Here is a 23,537-nt window from a genome sequence, read left to right as displayed (position 1 = left end):
TTTTCATGTTATGAAGATATAAATTCGAATTCCACCAAACACAGCATGTTACTTTCCAAGGCATTGAAATCTAGATTGCAACGCGCTTTTGTAAGCCAGTCATAGCTCATGTCATGTGATCTCGCCAGCTGATGACAGCACAGAACACGTGATGTAGTCAGTCAATAGCAAAATCACTCTTAAGTAAAGCCAACACACAAATTAGAAAATTTGATGGTTTAAATTAATATTCATAGTGTTGCTGCAAGAAAAACAGAGGTTTCACATATAATTGTAGTCTCGAATACTAATAAGCTGCAAGAGAAGCTAAGCTTCCACATATAATGTTGATCTTTTTTGCGCGTGTTACACTTTAAGATACATCACACAAATGTGCCAGCAAAATTTTTAATAACGACGTAAATGTGGTGTCACCGCCAGACACCACAGTTGCTAGGTGGTAGCCTTTAAATCGGCCGCGGTCCGTTAGTATACGTCGGACCCGCGTGTTGCCATTGTCAGTGATTGCAGACCGAGCGCCGCCACACGGCAGGTCTAGAGAGACTTCCTAGCACTCGCCCCAGTTGTACAGCCAACGTTCATAGCTATGGTTCACTGACAAATACGCTCTCATTTGCCGAGACGATAGTTAGCATAGCCTTCAGCTACGTCATTTGCTATGACCTAGCAAGGCGCCATTACAAGTGTATATTGAAATGGAAATTATGTACAGTCAAGAGAGATGTACACCGATTGTGGATTAAAGTTAAGTATTCTACCAGTACCTCCTGTTTTGCTAGTTTTATTTCTCTGACCTGTTCCAGACCTCACGCCAGTCTGCGTGTAATTAAACGCGTGCATTTCGGCCTCCTTTAGCAACACTGTGTTGGCACTTCTGCCAACACTTCACTTCAGTAAGTGTCTGATCTTCTGGGCTCGAAATTCTTCTAGATGGTTGTCCTCAAAGAGTTGAGAGTCAAACGCTCTGTGATATAAGAAATTCATCGTACATTCTCGCATATAGTTCATCTTGTGCAAAAGGAAATTTACTTTGAAAGTAACGCTTTTCAAACCACCATACGCAATGTTTTCCGTGACCTATTAGAAACTGATTCGTTTCAACAGTTGCCAGAGAGCGCTAGATAACAGGTGCCACCACTCTTGCACAGCTACGATGACACAGGAAGCCCGTATGTTCGTACGTGTAAAACATTAAAAGATCTTGCACTCTGTCACAAAAGAAACAAGGCATCAGAGGACACTTCAAGTTCATTGGAATTTCGTGAACCATACTAAAATGCATAATTGGGCTTAAAGTGCACATTTGTACGTCCAGATTCGGATGTAAATTTTCTTGAGTACCAGTACTGTATTATCTCATGTTTGGTTCTTTATTGTGGCATAATGCCATGCGAGCTAGAAGATGGAAAACGTGCACTTGAAATGCAGCGAACAATTGAATCTAGCCAACAGTGTGAAATTAAACACTCCGTTTCAAATAAATTGACTGCCTCAGTGTAAAAGATTTAACAAAGCGACAAAAATAACTTCATTGTTCTGCAAGGTGATTAATGCTTCACTGTCAGAAAGGTGGAAATAAAACCTGAAAATAGCATATTTCAGCCTTCTGTAATTATGCGAACATATTTTCATTCATTTGATAGCTCCCGGCCACAGAAATTCGTTTTGTTTTCATCTGATGTGAGAGTAATAAATGAAGAGGAAACAGCAAAATCACTAAATGTAAACACAGGTCACATGGAGACTACCCACCTCCCCACCTGCTCTGTGCATCAGCCCCGGATCTACGACATTTCCGAACCGGAACAATACTAGATAGTGGCACCCAGCCACACATCCGTAGCCAGAAGCGAGAGAAGGTACTACCCATACACTACTCAATGGTGCATGCACAAGAGTCCACCCACAACTGCTCTAACAAACCTAATGTCAACAGCTGTCACATCACGCTCATCGGAGTCAATTTGTCGTTATGAATCATTGCATAGTCTTTCTAAAGCCTTTGACACACTTTGCTGTTGGCAGACGCTTGTATGAGCACTATGTTTTGTTGTTGTATATGGCGGATTTACTTTGCGACTTAAGTTGTATTTTCGTTTTTTCTTCCTCCTGCTAATGTTTTGTGGCTGCAGTATTATCCTGCAGACGCGGGATACAAAAAAATGGCTCAAATGGCTCTGAGCACTATGGGACTTAACTTCTGAGGTCATCAGTCCTCTAGAACTCAGAACTACTTAAACCTAACTAACCTAAGGACATCACACACATCCATGCCCGATGCAGGATTCGAACCCGCAGGATACAGTAATATCCTTTGTTGGAGTATTGGTTCTTACCAATCAAAATCACAAAAATTTAACTGAAAATTAGAACAATGAAACATTCCCAGAATTCTAAAAAATTCCTGGGTTTTTCCCGGTTTTCTCCCGGATGAAAAAATTCCCGGATTTTTCCCGGATATCCCGGTTGTCCCGGGTCGTATACACCCTGTATAAGTGTTGGATGGTAAAATGCAGGGTTTTTGACTAGCCAATAACTTGTGGGCAACAGGGTAGCGTACTTTTTCCTTCACTTGGATCTCCTGGATGGTCCGCTCATCGAGATCATTCACGAGATGAGGCGGCATGGTTGCCATTTCAATTAATGCAGCAGGGAGGAAGAGGCAGCCAATCACCCTCATGAGCATTTCTACCACAAGTAACACATGTGGCCGTGTTTTTACAGGACACATAACTGTGCTTATAACATTGATACAGGTAGCAATGCATCAGGTTTGGAATGTACAGTTAGACTGTAATGACTTCATAGCCTGCCTTAATCACTGACTGCAGCACCACTCGGTCAAATGCGAGAAAAAGAGTGCATGTAGGCAACTAAATTTACATCAACCTTTTTCATTACATGATGGACCATAGTGACACCCTGATTAGAGAGATAAATTTGGATTTTTCTCTTGATCACACAATCAAACAGCTGAGTGTAAATATGAAGAATTCAGCATACAATGGGCCTCGACACAAACAGGATAGCTGTGGAGGAGCGAAATTGCAAGCAGTTGTTTGGCTTGAAAATCGTAATTAGTCGCCAGAAGCAAAGTGCCATTATGTAAGCAAGAGCAGGATTTCACAGGCCCTGCAGTTTCATCAACACCTTTCTGAATAACGAACGGATTAACTGCAGCAAAGGACTGACCTTCTTCGGTACGTGATACCTCAGGGAACTGAGGTGCAGATGGGGCAGTCTTTGAATCTTTAGCCTCATTCTGTTCGTGTTTAGTAGACATAGATTGAGATGGTGAGTGGCTCACTGTGAAAAAATCCCCCACAGTTGTCAGCATCTTCAGCACCTTAGACATCTGTTCACACCTCCCAAACTCTTTAACAGTGGGACCTTTTGACAGTCGGGAAAGTAACAACTCAGGCAATCACCCCTCCCTGGGCCCAGCCCACAGGTGCTGACTCCATAGGGCCTGAGCCCCCTCAAAAATTCATTTGGGGGGGGGGGGGGGCGGAGAGGGGCAAGGCACCCCCCCCCCAATAATTTAAGAAAATTATTAGTTATATTATGCTTTTTAAAATCACAAATTATATTGGAATTTTTTATTTTCCTTGATTGATGATAATTACCTTTTAAAATACATTCAGTAATGAGTTAAAACAAATAATTATTACGATAGTAAGCAGGTGAACTGAAAACGAAAGGTGTGAATCATGATAGTGTTACGGTGCTGCGGACACACTTAGAATTTGTCTTGGTGTGTGAACCTTGGGGTAAAGTCTGGCGCCAGCAGGCCAGCACTGTGGCCGCGGCAACTTCAAAAGGACTGGAGCAGAAGCTCTGGGAACCCTCCACCTCGCATTGCCTTGACGCTTCGAGACATTATGATGCCGCAGCTATATAAAGCCCACCCTGCTGTTGCAGTCATTCAGTGTGGATAGTTTCGTTCAGTGCATGCTGCAGATGTGTTTAGTGTTCTGATTTTGTGTCTACTGGACTATTTTATATGACTATATTTTATTCATTTGCTTTAATCACATAGTGTATTGTGAATTAAGTTTGCAATGGATAAATTTGTTAACAAAAAGGCATGCTGCAAGTTCATGATAACTGCGAATCAACCTCCAACAATTACAGTGTCATCAATTGCTTCGTCGGCTTCAGGTGAGAACCGCTCACAGCCCAAACCTGGACAGTCCAGTAAGGGAAGATCATTTCAGATGTCTTGGTTGGATCAAATAAGCATGGCTAGAATATGAAGCATCTACCGAAAAAGTTTTTTGCAAAACCTGCAAAGAGGCGGATCCTAAAAATCTATTACAATTTTGTTAAAAAAAAAAAAAATAGAAGATGCATTTACTTCTGTAGGGTTTTCAAGCTGAAAAAAGGCTTTGGAAACATTCCGTCTTCATGAAGATACGTTTATGCATAAAGAAGGTTTTCTGAAACTAAATTCTATCACCAACTGAAGTGTGGTCTCCCAATTGAATGAACAGTTAGATAGTGATATGAGGAAAGGCCTTTTAGCTCTTGAGAAAATTTTTCCTACCATGCAATTTCTATGCCGACAAGGATTAGCAATTAGAGGGCACGAAGATATAAGCTCAAATTTTTTTCAGTTGTTGGATCTCTGAAAGATTGACATACCTTACTTTAAATATTGGTTAGGGCATTCAAGGTATAAGTGGACATCCTACGATATTCAAAATTAGATCATTGATCTACTAGGAAAGTCTGTATTGAGAAAGGTATTGGCTTCAATCAAGAAGACTTTCTATTATGGTTGACAAAACAAATGATTCTTCAATACACGAAGAAGTGTCATTTTGTATTCGTACTGTTGATGACTCCTTATCATCAGCGAAGACTTTATTGGCTTATATGAAACCCCCAACTCTGAATCACAAACTCTGTTTAGTATTTTAAAAGACGTTTTTGCTCGTCTTCATTTGTCAATGGATACCTTAAGAGGACAGTGCTATGATGGTGCCTCGAATACGAGAGGTAAGGTCAAAAGACTATAAAAGTTAATTTTGGATATACAACCAAAAGCACATTATGTGCACTGCACTGCTCACAGTTTAGACTTTGCAGTTGTAGACAGTCTTTGTCATCTTACGTCTATGAGGGATATTATGGCTCTAGTCAAGGACTCAATAAACACCTCAAGGGAATCCAACAAAAGGATGGGACTTTTCAGAAGCATATGCTGTGAGAGCACCAATGACCAAGCTGGCCTACGACCCCTTTGCCTGACTCGATGGACTATGCGAGCTTCTAGTATCCTGAGAATATTGAAAAACTTTGAAGAAATTCTAGACCTTTTTTGAAACATTTTCTGCAGAGGACAAAACAGAGGCAGGTTACAAATGTGCAGTCTACCTTGAGACAATGTTACAAATTAAGACTTATTTCTTTTTACGTCTTTATTGCCATGCAATGAACCCAGTAGAGGATGTCAATGAAAAAATTCAGTGCCCTCATCTAAGTGTTGCTGATCTGGAAAAAAATATATGAGGGCTTGATTTATATATTGAATTGGAAGGCGTGATAGTTTTGAACACTTTTGGGAATTGTGTTTAAAAGAAAAACCTTCAAAAGTTGATGATCCTTCGATTCCTTGGAATCTAAGTGTACCAAAGAAGAAAGAAAACAATGAAGCCAGCTCACCACCCACTTACAAAACCCCAAAGGAATACTACAAAGGTATTTACATTGAAATTTGTGAAACAGTGCAATCATGCATTAATGAGCGGTTTGCTTCAACTGGACTCACACAGGTCATTGCAGTTGAACAAGAGTGCTTGCTTTTAGTAAAAAGAGGTGAAACAAATTTGGAAAAATCAACTGAGTTTTTTAATAATGACCAAGACATTGAGAGACTGTGCTTGCACTTTAATATGTAAGCCGATATTGCTAATAAAAAAACAACTTGTCTTAAAAAACACGTGTGATGTAAGAAAGTACATTACACAAGAGCCTGCAGTTGGAGAAATGTTATGAGAAGTAGTGACATGCATTAAGCTTCTCCAAGTAGTTCCAATCACGACAGCAATAACAGAATGGTCATTTAGCGCCCATAGATGTCTGAAGTTGTGTCTCCCATCAACAATGGGACAGAAGCAATTGAACAACTTGGCTGTTCTTCATACCCATCGAGGTGTTTTGGATGAATTGGATATCTGACCAGTCATCAACGACTTCATATTCAGTAATCCAGTCAGACGGTCGACATTCACAACTTTTTGAAGGCATTAGCCCTTATAATGGTATTTAGAACAATATTAAAAATCTTTACAAAATAGAGAATTAAATACATGCATAATGTTAAATTTTCAGTTTAAAAATATTAGTACTAGTTTAGTTCTGTATTAGTTATTTTCAAATACTTAAATATTTTTAGGGTGTAAGAACCAATTAAAACCCACTATTTACGTACTTTTTGACTGAAAGTATTAGGCATACTGTGTTAACCTGATTAACTGTATGAAAGCATTAACTTTGATATATTGTTTTTATTTAATGAACTGAGCCTTATTCAAAGTAAGCTTAAATTACCTGTGCGACAGCAATATTTTATGTTTTATTCTTTTAATGATGGTTTAGGATTTATTTAAATATAATTTCAGTCTTTTCCGAGCTATATACTCACTGCTCTGTAATAGTCTATAAGCATGATTATTACTGTAAATTAAATTAGCTTTTTCGAAAATACCGTGCGTGTTTGTGTTTTGTTTCTTTTTTCAAAGCCAAAAAATGTGTCAGGCTTGTCAAGTTTCCTGGAGTGTTGAGTTATCGAGAGTCCAGTTTTCAGGGTTCTAATGTTGATCATTTGACTCTAAAATGCTTAAAAACTTTAAAACTCACAATTTTCATCTAAAATTTAGAAAATTTCCCATGGTAAGAACCCCAGTATGCCCCCCCCCCCCCCAATATTGTCTATAAATCAGTGCCCCTGGCCTGCCCTGTACCAGGATGTACGTGTGAACCCTGCCTGTCAATCCGGGGCTGGGAATTATTATGCATTACCCGGTGACCTGTTACACATCAAATGCATGGGCCAGCCTTCAGGAGTCCATAAGGTGCAAGAAGAAACAAAGAGAAACATCAAAGGCTGAAGCTGAGGAAGCGGAGGAGATGGAGAGCGAAGAAAGAAAGAAAAAACAGACGAGGGACTCTTCTGATGCCAGGCTATCAAAACTTAGGAGGGCAAAAAGAATAACAGGAGCATAGACATGCAGCACAGGAAGGGAAGAGGTTCTGCACAGTCAGGGGCCCCATGTTAGCCCTGCATGTTAACCATATCCTTTGTCAGGACTCTGAGTACTTATCATCAAGCCTGAAAGTGAGGAACATCCTACTCACCCCTGGTCATACTCCTGCAGAAGACTCAGGTTCAAGACACATTGTATGCACACACCAAATAAATTCTATTCTGGGTCTGTCACAGACATATCTTATCCTATTGGGGGCACAGAAATCTGTGAAATGTAACCTTTGCACAGCTTTTTATGTGGACATTACCACCAATTACTCTTAGTTATACATCTTAATGAATGACCACCTCAAAATAGTGGCCAAGTGCAAATCTGAGCACTCAGTGATGGAACACACTGCTGAGACAACATGTTCCACTTCAATGACTACTGCAAAACCAAAGCCATGTGGATGTCCCCACCACCATATCCCTATACCAGCTTCTCTGAACTTTTAGGATGGGAACTGTCCTTACAATACATACTATGTCCCACCAATCCTTCTGGTCTTCATCTGCAAGATCCAAAAGCTTTGAACCATTCTCAGTCTTGTTTACCGGTGTGTTTGGAAATGCTCGTGGATCTTTTTCTTTTTGTAAGAATAGGAGATTTTGTAATTCAATTCATGTCTATTACCCCCACACCTTGTTAACTTCACAACTTTTATTCATACACTGGTGCTCTCAATAAACATCGTATCTCTCCTTGAGTGTTGCAAATTCTTGTTCAGTAGCTACAACTGCAGCACTTACTTTCACTTTTGCGGCACAGTAGAAGGGTAGCACTTTTGATAAGCATGATGCAAAATCTCAGGAGCAGTGGGCAACTCTGCTCAATATACAAAAGAGTCTCTTCATTGTTTAATCCTGAGCCTGCAAGCCTTCTAAGTAATATTGTGTACTGGCAGCTATTGTATTTAATCAATATTAAATACAAGTTCAAAAACATAAAAAGTGGTGTGCAGACCTCAGATATAATGATTTGGAGCTTAATATGGGCTTCCTACACAAAAACTGAGAATTTCTTCTTCTCCAAACAAAAGTGTTACACGAGCACACATCTTCACTTAAATTTTTTGAGTATCTGATTAGTCTAACATGAGACAACATTTATGAATTTTAACATATGACTTTGAATACTGCATTACTGATATCTGTGTTCCACTAATTCTAACATACATATTTCTGAGAGACAGTTTAATATGTATATGAGGCTATATCATTATCCACTTGTTAGAAGAAGTGCTGAGCAATGGACAAGTACTTGTTTTATTTATTGATTTCTGAAAATCTGCCCCTAAAGTATATTGCACAGTATCACATTCAATATCTTGAATATCTTCTATATAATGCTGTTTTTTACGCTATCTACTCAAACCTCCGTCACCATCTACATTATCTCTTGTGCTCTTTCCTATGTTAACTTTCCTCAGATAGGTGTCATTGTCACTGCTGTTAATATCTATTCTGAACTTGTTTAGTTTGTTCCAAGTTGTTTTAACACAAAGGCCTCAATACTCCCAACTAATAACTATATTTTGCCCTGAGTGGGTTCTTACCACCTAGTTTTCACTTTTTGAGGATATCAGAAAACCACATGCACAGGGGATCCTAACCTACCACAGCCACATCACGCTGAGAGTGTATATATTGGGACTATAGGCCATGTCCTACCATAAAATCAACCATACACCTGCTCACTTTGTGGCAATTAATTTGTTATCTCTCTTTAATGTTCGCTCAGTTTTCCCTGCGGCATATAATTCCCCTATAGCAATCTATGGCTAGGTGACATTTAATCTGAACCTAGGCTTCCAGAGAGCTTTCACATGGCTGTCTGTCATTGCTGATGTCCCCTGCCCTATCATAGGTCTGGATCTACACAAACTAAATGTGTGAAGTTGCATCATGGATCAAACAACTTCAGTGTGAAATAACTAGCCAACTAAGTCAGTGGAATGATCAGACTGTGCATTTCATTACAGGACCACCTCTAATGGAATTTCCATTGATTACATTTCCAGTAGGCGTGTCAGACCCTTCCCAGTATCCCACATCCCACTCAACAGTGCATCATATATGGCCTACAGTTGGTCTTCCTGTCTTCTCTTGAGTGTGGCATCTCAGTATTGGCAAACTTCAGATCACCTAGGCAGAATTCGACCCAATGGTTCAGCCAGGCACAGAGCGGCCATTGGAAAGCACTGCAATTGGTGGGAAAGAAGCCAGTTGGTTGGCAGCCATGCATTGATTAGAGAGTGCCGATCGCTCAGACAATCCCCAACCACTACTTGGTGTGAAACATTGGAGATTTTCAAACAATGGAAAGTCTAGGATGGAATAACAAAAGTATGGAAAGGACACACTGCTACTCACCACATAGAGCAGACATTGAGTCATGGACAAACACAATGAAATGAACACAGAAAAATATATGTTTCTGGATAAAGACCTTCCTCATAAGAACTCTCACACTTTCACGCAACAACAACAACTTACTCACGCATGGCCAACTGTCTCTGGCTGCTAGGGCCTGACTGTGACTGTGTCTGCAACAAACTACTGAGCTACTGAGTTGAGTTGTGGGGCTTAGGAGGCAACATAGTGCAGGGAATTAAGGGGGGGGGCGCTAGCAGGATAGGGGTGGAGGAGAATGCTAGTGCTGCCTGTGGGAGCATACAAGGACTAGTTGACCATTGGGAGGATTTATAAGTGAACATCACCTTCTAGAAGTTTTCTGCCACTTAGCCAACTACAGAAGGCTGCTGAATCCTGTCAAACGTGCTATCAGCACTACACAAGTGACCTTCATCCAGCTGAAGATATCTGCTACCAGCACTAGCCCACATCTGGAACAGTCATCTCCCTGAGGAATAATCCACTGTAAATGACAGTGCAAGAACAGTATCAACATCTATATATGATAAAATTCCATTGCTGCTTTATACTTTACACTGTTGAAGTCAATATGCCACTGTATTTGGTGATACTTGGCTCCCACCTCTACACCTCTCACGTGCAATAACAATCTACAAGAGGTGTTCAAACTACTTCAGGTCTTTTATCTCATCCAGAAACAGAAGACAAACATGGAGCTAGTTCTGGAGATAGACCACAACAGCAGAGAGGTCACCACCAAAGCCAGTGTATACAGCCAGCAGATGTAATATGGGACTGATTACAGAAGTTATGACAACAAGGAGGGCACCTCCAACCTGGTATTAGTTCCTGTACTGTTAGAACAGAGCCAAGAAGATACCACCGATCTTCATGTGACCTCAGAGCCACACCAGTGGCACCATGTGGTCTGGGTTACAGGCACTTTGTGTTTGATTCTCGTCATATATCTGTCTGCCTCAAGTTTTGTACACTGTCAGTAGATTATTGTGATCTGGAACCTGCATATGACTCTGCTTCAGATCGCCGCTGGACTCTGTATGCGATTGTGCAGAGTCTACTAGTTTTTTTTTTTTTTTTTTTGTCATCAGTCTACTGACTGGTTTGATGCGGCCCGCCACAAATTCCTTTCCTGTGCTAACCTCTTCATCTCAGAGTAGCACTTGTAACCTATGTCCTCAATTATTTGCTTGACGTATTCCAATCTCTGTCTTCCTCTACAGTTTTTGCCCTCTACAGCTCCCTCTAGTACCATGGAAGTCATTCCCTCATGTCTTAGCAGATGTCCTATCATTCTGTCCCTTCTCCTTATCAGTGTTTTCCACATATTCCTTTCCTCTCCGATTCTGTGTAGAACCTCCTCATTCCTTACCTTATCAGTCCACTTAATTTTCAACATTCATCTATAGCACCACATCTCAAATGCTTCGATTCTCTTCTGTTCCGGTTTTCCCACAGTCCATGTTTCACTACCATACAATGCTGTACTCCAGATGTACATCCTCAGAAATTTCTTCCTCAAATTAAGGCCAGTATTTGATATTAGTAGACTTCTCTTGGCCAGAAATGCCTTTTTTGCCATAGCGAGTCTGCTTTTGATGTCCTCCTTGCTCCGACCGTCATTGGTTATTTTACTGCCTAGGTAGCAGAGTTCCTTAACTTCATTGACTTCATGACCATCAATCCTGATGTTAAGTTTCTCGCTGTTTTCATTTCTACTACTTCTCATTACCTTCGTCTTTCTCCGATTTACTCTCAAACCATACTGTGTACTCATTAGACTGTTCATTCCGTTCAGCAGATCATTTAATTCTTCTTCACTTTCACTCAGGATAGCAATGTCATCAGCGAATCGTATCATTGATATCCTTTCACCTTGTATTTTTATTCCACTCCTGAACCTTTCTTTTATTTCCATCATTGCTTCCTCGATGTACAGATTGAAGAGTAGGGGCGAAAGGCTACAGCCTTGTCTTACACCCTTCTTAATACGAGCACTTTGTTCTTGATCGTCCACTCTCATTATTCCCTCTTGGTTGTTGTACACATTGTATATGAGCCGTCTCTCCCTATAGCTCACCCCTACTTTTTTCAGAATCTCGAACAGCTTGCTAGTAAGTGTGTATTAAATATTAGTTAGAATTGGAAACTAGGCACGCTGAATCCTGTTGCTGAAACTCCCTTGGCAATCTTTTCAGACACTTCATCCCACCTGCGGGTATGGTTTTGCAGCAGCATGTTCATGGAGCCTGGGAAACATTAGGTGTTACTCCAAAATCTGATTTAAAAACAGTGCACTTTCCCACCATTCCTTGTAAAGCTCCTGTCTTCATATGACACCATAAAATATTTCAGGTTAATGGTCTAACACCACATTTTCACAATACACACCAATCACTGTCCACTGACTTTTGTATTTTTGCAGCTTCAGAACAACTATAAACCACTTCAACTGAACCATCTGAATTTCATTGCCAGTTCATGATCAACATTTGGCACATCACTGACAACAAGAATGTGGATGCTGACACTCTGTATAGTTAGCACCATACTCAGCCACCAGATTTCAACAACCTAGAAACAGCGCACAGCTATAACTTTAAATGAAGGATGCGCTGCAAGGAACATTGGCCCATCAACTGCTGTGTGTGCCACTGCCAGGCACTCATGTAGCAGTGTACTCTAGTGAAGCCACAGGCTGATATAACCACATACACCAAACATCACTATGCCACTGCTTCTTCGAGCCTTCGCACTGACTAAGTCATCCACGCATCCACGTAGTGAGAGCACTGGTGACATTACCTTGTATGGCCTAATGTGCATAAGCACTGAAATTCGTTCATCCCAGAATGCACTCCTGCCAGAAGTGAAAAGTGACATGCCACATCCAGGCACCACTCGAAAACTTTGTTACTTCTGATGCTCGTTTTGCACATCTGCATGTGGATCTTGATGGCCCCCCACCACCTGCTCTCACAACTTCTATTACTGCCTGACTGTGATCAACAGGTCTGGAAGGTGGCCATAGGTTTTACCTTTACAAGATGAGACAACATAAAGAGTAGCCTGCACTTTTACTCTCAGTTGGATATTGTGTATCGGTTACCCAGAATATGAGATGTGATCAAGATTGCCAATGGGTGGCAGAGGTGTTCAGTACTACAGCACAACTTCATGCTTCTCACCACAGAATAACAACAATATATCATGGAGCTTTTACTTCTGTGGTAGACTGCTTTCACTGTTCACTTATGGCTGCCATAAAGTGCCACTTGAAGGGGTGAACCTACTCCCACTAGCACTACTTGGACTGCACAGTGATATGAGCGACGATTGTCAGCTTTTTTGCAGCAGACCACCTCAATCATAATCAGCTGCAAATTCTGTGCATGTTCTTTGTCCCAATCTGCCACACATGCTAGCACGGCACCTACATTTGTAACAAACCTCCAGAAAAAGATGGGAGAGTTGTGACCAAAGCATGCCTTTGCACCATACAAGCGGGTTGTGTGTTTTTGCAGACCTGGGCATTATGCATCACAGATTGTTTTGCACCGAGGCCCATTGCACAAAATGGACTCATCTTCCCAAGGCCCCACTCAGTCATAGAACACAGTGACAGTGCACTGATTCTCCAGGTAAAAATTGACAAACCTGAGTGCCAAAGACATCATTGAACTGCCAACCACTTCCTGGGACTGCATTGCTTCTCCATTCCCAACAACTCAGCCAGTGGCCACTGCACACCCAGATACAGATGCTTCACTGCATCACGAGAAGAGGTTACAACTGTCACCACATGAAAGTGACTACTAATACTATGCCACTGGCATGGCAATTTCATGAACTGACAATTATTGTATGTTTCTCCCTGCAGAAGGTGTGCTGTAGTGGCCTCAGCACCACACATTATACACCTGGGAACCAGCAACATTGTTAAAGAGATTTACCAGTACTATAGGAGGCCACCTGGGGGTAAGATAGCCAGTCTGCACCTACGCAGTGAATCAGATGGATACTGGACATATGCACTATAATGTATAAAATTATGTACGCCACAGTTGTCATCTTGGGTGTACCCGCCAAGACGGAGGAGGAGGAGATGGAGGGTTGGTTGGTTTAGAGGTGGGAGAAGGGACCAAACTACGAGGTCATCAGTCCCTTGTTCCTAATAAAACAATGCCACAAGTGTGAGAATAAAATGAACGAAACATATAACACAAAACAGAAAGAAATGAAAAGCCACAAGAACAAAGGGAAGGCAGTGAACACTAAAAGGAACAAAAGAGGGCAAGAAAACAACAGAGAGATGCTAGAAACAGAAGAGCGTAAAACATGAAAGCAGATTACAGTGGCTGTCCAACCACGAAAATAAAAAGGTAAAGCCAGCCACTCTGCAACACATTAAAACCTCCACCCTAAAAGCCCTAGGGTAAAGGACACAAGAGAGACAAAGGACATGCGATAAAACTTACATAGAAGTATAAAACCTACTCTCATGGATAAAACGTAAAACTAAAGCTGCTGTGGAGGCATTGTCACCCAACACTGAAGGCAGGGTGCTGGGAAAGATAAAAGTCTGCCGCAGAGCGGCTAAAAGTGGGCAGTCCAGCAAGAGGTGGACAACTGTCATTTGGGAGCCACAGCTACACTGAAGTGGGTCTGCGCATCGGAGTAGGTATCCACGTGTTAACCATGTATGGCCAATGTGGAGCCGGCATAGGACAACTGATTCCCTGCGAGAGGCCTGCATGGAAGACGTCCACACATTCATAGTCTCCTTCATGACATGCAGTTTGTTGTGTGTGCTGTTATGCCATTCTGTCTCCCAAAGCCGGGAAACCCTGCGGTGTAAGACAGAACGCAGGTCAGCTTCAGAGATGCCTATCTCCAGAAGCGGTTTCTGCATCGCCTGTTTGGCCAGCCTGTCGGCAAGTTCATTGCCAGGGATCCCGATGTGTCCTGGGGTCCACACAAACACCACGGAATGGCGGGACTGTTCCAGGGCATAGTTGGACTCCTGAATGGATGCTACCAGAGGGTGGCGAGGGTAGCACTGGTCGATAGCTTGTAGGCTGCTCAATTAGTCAGTACACAAGAGAAATGACTTGCCAGGGCATGAGCGGGTGTACTCAAGAGCACGAGATATGGTTGTCAGCTCTGCAGTGAAAACACTGCAGCCAACTGGTAAGGAGTGCTGCTCAATATGTCCTCCATGAACATATGTGAAGCCTACATGACCATCAGTCATTGAGCCGTCGGTGTAAATGACTTCTGAGCCCTGGAACACGTCAAGAATCAAGAGGAAGTGACAGCAGAGAGCGGCGGGGTTAACGGAGTCCTTAGGGCCATGCAAAATGTCCAGACGAAGCTGCGGCCGAGGCGTACACCATGCAGGCATACATGAACAGACGGCAAGTAGAGGTGGTAAAGGGAAGGACTCCAGCTCAGAGAGAAGGGACCACACGTAAACCACAATTGTCAACCCCGATCTGGGCCGCCAATGTGGGAGATGGACTGCTGCGAGTGGGAAAAGGAGACGGTAATTCAGATGCTCAGGGGAACTATGAATGTGTGCTGTGAAACTGGTGAGCAGTTGCGCATGTCCGATCTGCAATGGAGGGACACCAGCCTCCACCAGTACGCTGGTCACCGGACTCATCCTAAAAGCTCCTGTCACTGATTGAACCCCAAAGTGGTGCACAGGGTCGAGTAAATGCAATGCTGAAGGCACTGCCGCACCATAAACCACACCCCCATAGTCAATTCAGGATTGGACAAGGGATCTGTAGAACTGCAGCAGTGTAGAGCGATCTGCACCCCAATTGATGTTGCTCAGGCAACGAAGGGCATCGAGGTGCTGTCAGCACTTCTGCATAAGTTGACGAAGATGAGGGAGCCAAAAGTCAATCAAGCGTCAAAAACTAGTCCTAGGAATTGATATGTCTCCACTACAGTCAGTGGATCATCATTAAGGTAAAGTGCGGGTTCCGGATGAATGGTATGACACCGACAGAAGTGCATGACACACAACTTTGCAGCTGAAAACTGGAAGCTGTGGGCTAGAGCCCATGACTGTGCCCTGTGGATAGCTCCCTGGAGGTGCCAGTTTGAGTAAAAGTAGAACATATAATGCAGTATACCCAGATCAATTTGTGATGGAATCTCAAAAACTATCTTACCACCCTGAAACTTCCTAAAACAAAGGAAATCCTCCCACTGTGCTACATGCTGACAAGACCACTGTGCAAATCCCATCCTTGTAATATTCTGGATAATACCAAGTCCTTATTGGTCCCTCCGTAAGAGATCTTGGGATGATATTGGATGGAAATTTTACCTGCAGTGAGAAGCATATTTTAAGCAATGTATTGTCACTGCTTCTTATCCTGCAGAAACACAAGAATCCGAGTTAAAAGACAAGAAACAGAAAAAGTTCATGGTTTACAACAGCTGTGACTCTCCAAAATAAGTTATAAATTGTAATATTCCTACCACCTTGACAATTCCTTTCATTTTGGTGGGATTCACTCCCTACTTACCTTTCTAACATCACATTGCTCCTCCTTACATAGGTATCTCTTGATTATATATAAGTGGAAGATAGTATTACCACAAAGTATGCTTGCTCCATTGTTTCCTCACATACCTATTCTCATATACTAAAGACATCTACAATATGCATGATATACTTTACCTTCATATTCCAAATAATTTACTTTGAGGCCCCACTCTTCCTATCCCAGGATTATGTAAAGTTCTTACAAGCACCCAACAGCCAAACGACGTGTGCCATAATAGCAAAAATTGGACATGGCTCTGCTTTCAATAAATTGCTCAACCTTTGAAACAGCAGCTGCACAGACTTTGGTTCTCACCAAGCCTCCAAACACCAACTGAGCAACTGCTCAAATTGACACCTTTTTCTCTTCGCTGTCTCATTTTATTTTGTTTCCAAGATTCTGGTCCAATTATAGCTTTTTGCAACTATTATTACAATAGATATCAATGATGTACCCCTTAAACCAAGAGTGCCTGAAGGCCCTTATTTAGCTATGATAAATAAGATGATGATAATTTGAGGTGAGGGATGCTCGACATCATGGTCATCAGCGCTGTGACGAAAAGTCGGCATCCTGATCTCATGGGTGTGGACAAAAGCTGTCCCCACATGTGGAGCAGTTTATAACTTATTAAAGTCTGCCTCCCTTCCTCAACAATTTAGGGATGAGCCCTGACAGTTCAAAACTTTCACCGCTCTTGTAACACTGGAATTAGTATCTGCGAGGATGGTGGTCAGGTCTCCATCGAGACTGAGGGTTGCCCTCATATCAGTATGTAGCACACACATTGCCACAATACGCTGACCTGAATGTGGCACGCCACAAACTTTACAGAGTGGTGGATCCTCTCGCCGGAGGAGAAAGCCATGTGTTAAAGGGCTTGTCTGATGTGCAGTCTGGTAAGCAGAACTTCCTTCCAGTGGTAAGGCTGACATGAAGTCCGCCATACCTTTGTGGCCAATTTGAGCGACTGCAGTTTGTTTTCTATCACCAGCAACCATTCTGTCTCCCACTGATGCATGACCCGTCTGTCAGAAAATGAGATGATGGCGTGCAGCGGGATGGGTCATTGATGGACGGTCCTTCCTTGGTGGCTTTGTCAGCCATGCTGTTGCCCTGTGACCAGGTACCCAGCAAAAGATCACCTTCTTGCCACGGTGTTGGAGCCACTGTAAGGAGTCATGGATGAGCTGAATCAGCTGCTCTACTGGATACGTTTGGTGAAGTGCTTGCAGTCCACTAAATGAGTCTGAACAGACAAGAAATCTTCTACAGTGATGTTGGTGAATCCTCCCCAGTGCTATCAGAATGCCATACAATTCTGCATCACAATTTGTAAATTTTTCCAGAAGATGCACTTTAAAAACACTATCAGGGAAAACAGCAGAACAACTGAGAACATTCTCTTGCTGAGATCCATCTATATAAACAATAATAAAAATGTGGTACAAACTTAAAATGGATGAAACCAAGTTGTAAAAACATAATCCGGAGGACAAGTTGTCTTGTACTTTGTCAAGCTTAACATCACTTTGGGCCTCTGAAGACACCAAGATGGCAATGTGGTCCATCCCTGGCTGTGTATTTTGATGCCTGATAGATCCAGATCTGTGAGACAGTCTGTAGCACGTATTCCAAATGACTTGGTCACATGGGGCCGATTCCTGAACAACCGTTCAAAGGTGTCAATGACTGAGGCAAGACTGAGATTTTCAACACCTGTCAAGCCAAAAGGACACGCTGACGAATCCAGAGTGTGGTTCACCAGCCTCTGCACACAGATTCTGAACTAGGCTGGTCCGAAAGGCTCCAGTCGATATCCGAATGCCTTCATGGTTGACAGCATCTAACACCTTGAGGTAGGAAGGACAGGCTGATCTGTAGACCATGTTTCCATAATCTAAACGTGATCGAACAAATGCCCTATAAAACTGCAGGAGGCAGCATCTGGCAGCTCTCCATGTCTTTCCGCTAAGGCATTTCAAAATATTCAATGACTGGAAGCCCTTTGTTCAAAGGTTGGTTGGTTGGTTTAAAAAGGGGAGGGGGGAGGGGGAGGAAAGGGACCAAACTGTGAGGTCATTGGTCTCTTGTTCTCAGTAGAACAATTACCCAAGGGAAAGAAGAAAACGTAAGGCACAATAACAGGAGAAAAGAAGAACCAGAAGAATGACAGAAGGATAAGAAACACAACAATGGACAAAACAGGACAAGTAAACTACCGAGACGCTAGAAACAGGGAGAGGAGATAAAAAACAAGAAAGCAGATTACTATGGCTGGCTGACCATAAGAATAAAAAAGGAGAAGCCAGCCACTCTGCAACACATTAAAACCTCCATCCTAAAAGCCCTAGGGTGGAGGACACAGAGGGACAAAGGACACACACTGAAACTCAGATCAAATGATAAAACCCTACCTCATGAACAGAACGTAAAACTAAAGCTGCTGTTGAGGCACTGTCGCCCAACATTGAAGGTAGGGTGCTGGGAAAGTTAAAAGTCTGCTGCAAAGAAGCTAAATGTGGGCAGTCCAGCAAGAGGTAGACAACTGTCATTTGGGAGCCACAGCGACACCTAGGTGGGTCCTCACGATGGAGGAGGTAACCATGTGTGAGCGGAGTTGACAAAGGACAACTGATTCCCTGGGAGAAGCCCACATGGAAGACTTCCACACATTCGCAGTCTCCTTAATGACACACAGTTTGTTGTGCATACTGTTATGCCACTCCGTCTTCCAAAACCAAAAAACCTAGCAGCATAAGACAGAAAACAGGTCAGTTTCAGAGATACCCATCTCCAGGAGCTGTTTATGCATAGCCTGTTTGGCCAGCCTGTCAGCAAGTTCATTGCCTGCGATGCCGACGTGTCCTGGGATTCACACAAACACCACTGAACAACTGGACCTTTCCAGGCAGAGATGGTCTCCTGGATGTTCGCTACGAAAGGGTGGTGAAGGTAGCACTGGTTGTAGCTTCTAAGCTGCTCAGGGAGTCAGAACAGAGAAGGAATGACTCACCAGAACAGAAACTGATGTACTGAAGTGCACGAGATATGGCCACAAGCTCTACAGTGAATACACTGCAGCCAGCGGGCAAGGAATGCTGTTCAATATAGCCTCTGTGGACATAGGCGAAGCCAACATTACCATCGGCCATCAAGCCGTTAGTGTAAACAATTTCAGAGCCCCAGAACACGTCAAGAATCGAGAGGAAGTGACAGCGGAGAGCGGTGGGGTTCACGGAGTCCTTAGGGCTATGCAAAAGGTCCAGACAAAGCTTTGGTCGAGGTGTACATCATGGAGGTGTACGTGAATGGACCTCAAGTAGAGGTGGTAAAGGGAAGGACTCCAGTTCAGAGAGAAGGGATCGCATGCGAACCGCAACCGTGGGCCCTGATCTGGGCCACCAGTGCAGGAAATGAACTGTTGCGGGTGGGAAAAGAAGACGGTGATTTAGATGCTCAGGAGAACTACAAATGTGTGCAACATAACTGGCGAGCAGTTGTGTGTGTCGGATTCGCAATGGAGGGTCTCTGGCCTCCACCAGGACACTGGTCACCGGACTCGTTCTAAAAGCTCCCGTTGCTGAACGAACGCCACAGTGGTGCACTGGGTCGACGAAATGCAACGCTGAGGGCACCGCCGAACCATAAACCAGACTCCCATAGCCAAGGTGGGATTGTACAAGGGCTCTGTACAGCTGCAGCAGCTTAGAACTATCTGCATTCCAGTTGGTGTTGCTCAGGCAGCGGAGAGCATTGAGGCGCTGCCAGCACTCCTGCTTAAGCTGATGAAGGTGAGGTAGCCAAGTCAATTGGGCGTCGAAAACCAGTCTTAAGAAACGATACATCTCCACTACAGTGAGTGGATCATCATTAAGATAAAATTCAGGTTCTGGATGAAAGGTCAGCAACAGGAAACTAAAACAAGGATATATATATTTTCAGTAAACTAGATTAAAAAAATCAGTAGTGTCGTATCTCAATTAGGAACTTGAAACTCTCAGCGTGGGGCAGGAGCATGTAGATGAACTCCGTCTCAAGTTTAAAAGAATAGTTGACCATACACTGAATAGATATGTACCCAATAGAACAGTTCATAATGGGAGATAACCTCCCTGGTATACAGTCACTGTAAAGAAACTTCTAAAGAAACAGGGATTACTGCATAATAGGTGTGAAGCAAAGTGTTGGGCTATAAATAGAGAGATGCTGAATGAACATGTCTGGCTGTCAAGTGAACAGTGTGTGATGCCTTCAATAACTACTGCAGCAGAATATTGTCAAGTGACCTTTCACAGAACTCAAAGAAATTCTGGTTGTATGTAAAGATTGTTAGTGGCACCAGGTGTCAGTACCTAGTGAAGGAAACAGGAACCAAAATTAAGGATAGTAAAGCAAAAGCTGAAATACTTAACTCTGTTTTCAAATGTTCCTTTACAAAGGAAAACCTGGGAGAATTGGCCCAGTTTAATACTTGCACCACTGAAAAGATTAATGAAATAACTATTAGTGTGAGTGGTGTTGAGAAATAGCTGAAATTGTTAAAACTGAAAAAAACTCCAGGGCCCAAAGGAATTCCTGTCAGATTCTATACTGAACTTGAAGCTGTGTTAGTTCATCTCCTAACTATTAGGTAGGTCCCTCGAACAAAACTGATGCTCAGTTTTCGGAAAAAGCCACAGGCCACACCCATCTACAAGAAGGTTAGTAGAAGCGATGCACATAACTACCGTCCAGTATCCCTGACATTAATTTTTTGTAGACTCAGAATATATTCTGTGCTCACACATAATGAGGTATCTTGAACAGATTGACCTCCTCAATGCCAGCCAGCATGGTTTTCCAAAACACTGATCATGTGAAACCCAACTTGCACTTTTCTCACTTGTCTTACTGAAAGTTTTGGATCAAGGCAATCAGGTAGCTGCTGTATTTCTTGATTTCCATAAAGCATTTGACTCGGTACTACACAGCTTATTGACAGAAGTACAATCATATGGGGTACCATGTGAAATTTGTGACTGGATTAAGAATTTTTGACAGGGAGGATGCAACATGTTAGCTTGGTTGGAGAGTCATTGTCAGACGTAGATGTAACATTGGGCATGCCGCAAGGAAGTGTGTTGGGACCCTTGCTGTTCATGTTGTATATTAATGTCCTTACAGACAATATTAATAGTAAAATCCGGCTTTCTGCAGATGATGGCATTAATGGAAATGGAAATGCCACGTGGCTAGGGCCTCCCTTCGGGTAGACCATTTGCCCGGTGCAAGTCTTTCGAGTTGACACCACTTCGGGAACTTGCGTGTCGATGGGGATGAAATGATGATGATAAGGACAACACAACACCCAGTCCCTGAGCAGAGAAAATCTCTGACCCAGCCGGGAATCGAACCCGGGCCATTATGTGTGACATTCCGTTGCGCTGACCACTCAGCTACCAGGGGCGGACATGGCATTAATTGTAATGAAGTACTGTCTGAGAGAAGCTGCATAAATAATCAGTCACATCTTGATAAGATTTCAGTGTGGTTCAGAAATTGGGAACTTGCTCTACATATTCAGAAATGTAAAATATTGCACTTCACAAAATGAAAAAAAAAAAAAAAACCATAGTAACCTAAGACTACAATATCGATGAGTTACTGTTGAAATCAACCAACTAATACAAATACCTAAGTATAACACTTTGTAGGTATATGAAATGGAATTATCACAGAGGTTAAGTCATGGGTAACGCAGGTGGTAGACATTGGTTTATTGGTAGAATACTGGGGAAGTGCAATCAGTCTACAAAAGAAAATGCTTACAAATCACTCATGCAATCTGTTCTAGAATGCGCTTAAGTGTGTGGGACCTGTACCAAATAAACTTGACAGGAAATATGGAATGTATACAGAGAAGAGCAGCACAAATGGTCACAGGTTTGTTTAATCCATGGGAGAGTGTCACAGAGATACTGAAGGAACTGAACTGGAAGACTCTTGAAGACAGACATAAACTATCCCGAGAAAGTCTATTAACAAAGCTTCAAGAACTGGCCATGAATGATTACCCTAGGAACATACTACAACCCCCTACGTGTCACTCACATAGGGACTGTGAAGATGAGATTAGAATAATTACTGCATGCATAGAGACAACCATTCTCCCCACACTCCGTGAGTGAGTGGAACAAGAAGAAATGCACCTCACAGTGATTTGGCAGTGTGTAGATGAAGATGCAGCAATGACTTTACATGAAGAATTGAGAGAGAGAGAGAGAGAGAGGATTAAATGTGTCTATCATATTAAGTGACCTGAGTACAAACAAATTGGGAAAATTTTAGAAATGAATTGAGTCACTTTATATGTGGTCATTCTTTCTTGACAAACACAATGTTGATAAACTGATTCTTGACAGCAGTGTCTGTGCAATGTAACATAGCTCTCTGCGTAGGAGTGTGCCGTCTTCCATTCCACAGCCACTTCTGTCACATGAAAAAAGATGTAATTCCTCCCATAGTTTTGAATAAGTTTGGTCCCTTACATGTAGCAATAAGAGCATAGGGCCAATGACAAAATAATTACTCAAGTTTCTGTAGGGACTAAATGGCAATTGAAGTTTTTTGTTTGTTTGTGTACGTTGGTAAAGGCACTAGTTTTCAATCACATCCAGTGTGCAAGTCCCCTCTTCCTTCCCGGTTACCTCACTAGTTCACATACTGATGGATGGAGTGCTTAGAAAACCCATTTACTTTGTTCAGTCGTTAGAGCAACTTAACATTCAACAATCTGGGAGACTTGGAGTTTGTGCAGTTGGTCATTTCCATACACTGCAGTATGTGTTTTCTTGTGCTTTACCCTATACTTACCGACATAATTGTGGCCATGCCCGTGAAAGTTGTTGCATTTCCCGTATGTTACACGGTTTTCTTCATCTGTAAGCTGTGGACTGTAAAAAAAAAAAAAAAAAAAAAAAAAAAAAAAAAATCAAATTTCAGTAGGAATGATAAGCAGAGAATTTAAAGCGAACACTTTAAACAGCGCGCTCGCTGCGGAGAGTTTTACCTGTGTAATCTGTGACAAGCGCTGAATATTTCCCTACGAGTGAGGTACGCTACTGGATTGCCCGCCATTGATCTATGTGACGAGAACAAAATTGGGCACAGACACAGAAAGATCCGTGGTCAACTTGTTACCTAACGAAAAGCCACTGACATACTCTTTTTTTTACCAATGCGGGTCGTCTGACAACTCGCTCAACTATCTCACATAACAGGTGTCTCCGGCATTACCAACCGTTATTTACGTAACCGAAAAGCTTCAAGTTTTCTAGGGA

At 42.5% G+C, this 23,537-nt stretch overlaps 1 protein-coding gene across 1 annotated transcript in view; it reads right to left on the bottom strand.

Moving 5' to 3' along the window:
• The window catches only part of LOC126484075 (6-pyruvoyl tetrahydrobiopterin synthase), a 30,448-nt gene extending 6,950 nt beyond the window's left edge, over nucleotides 1-23,498 (bottom strand). The window contains exons 1-2 of the mRNA XM_050107445.1: nucleotides 23,267-23,498; nucleotides 23,071-23,150 (exon numbers count right to left, since the gene is read on the bottom strand). Coding sequence (XP_049963402.1) covers nucleotides 23,071-23,150; nucleotides 23,267-23,334 — 148 coding nt within the window. The 5' untranslated portion in view covers nucleotides 23,335-23,498. The remainder of the gene's footprint in view (nucleotides 1-23,070; nucleotides 23,151-23,266) is intronic.
• Between the last annotated feature and the right edge of the window lie 39 nt (nucleotides 23,499-23,537).

This window comes from Schistocerca serialis, chromosome 6, assembly GCF_023864345.2.
Source record: "Schistocerca serialis cubense isolate TAMUIC-IGC-003099 chromosome 6, iqSchSeri2.2, whole genome shotgun sequence".
Classification (NCBI taxonomy): Eukaryota; Metazoa; Arthropoda; class Insecta; order Orthoptera; family Acrididae; genus Schistocerca; species Schistocerca serialis.
This window is presented reverse-complemented; position numbering and strand designations above follow the sequence as displayed.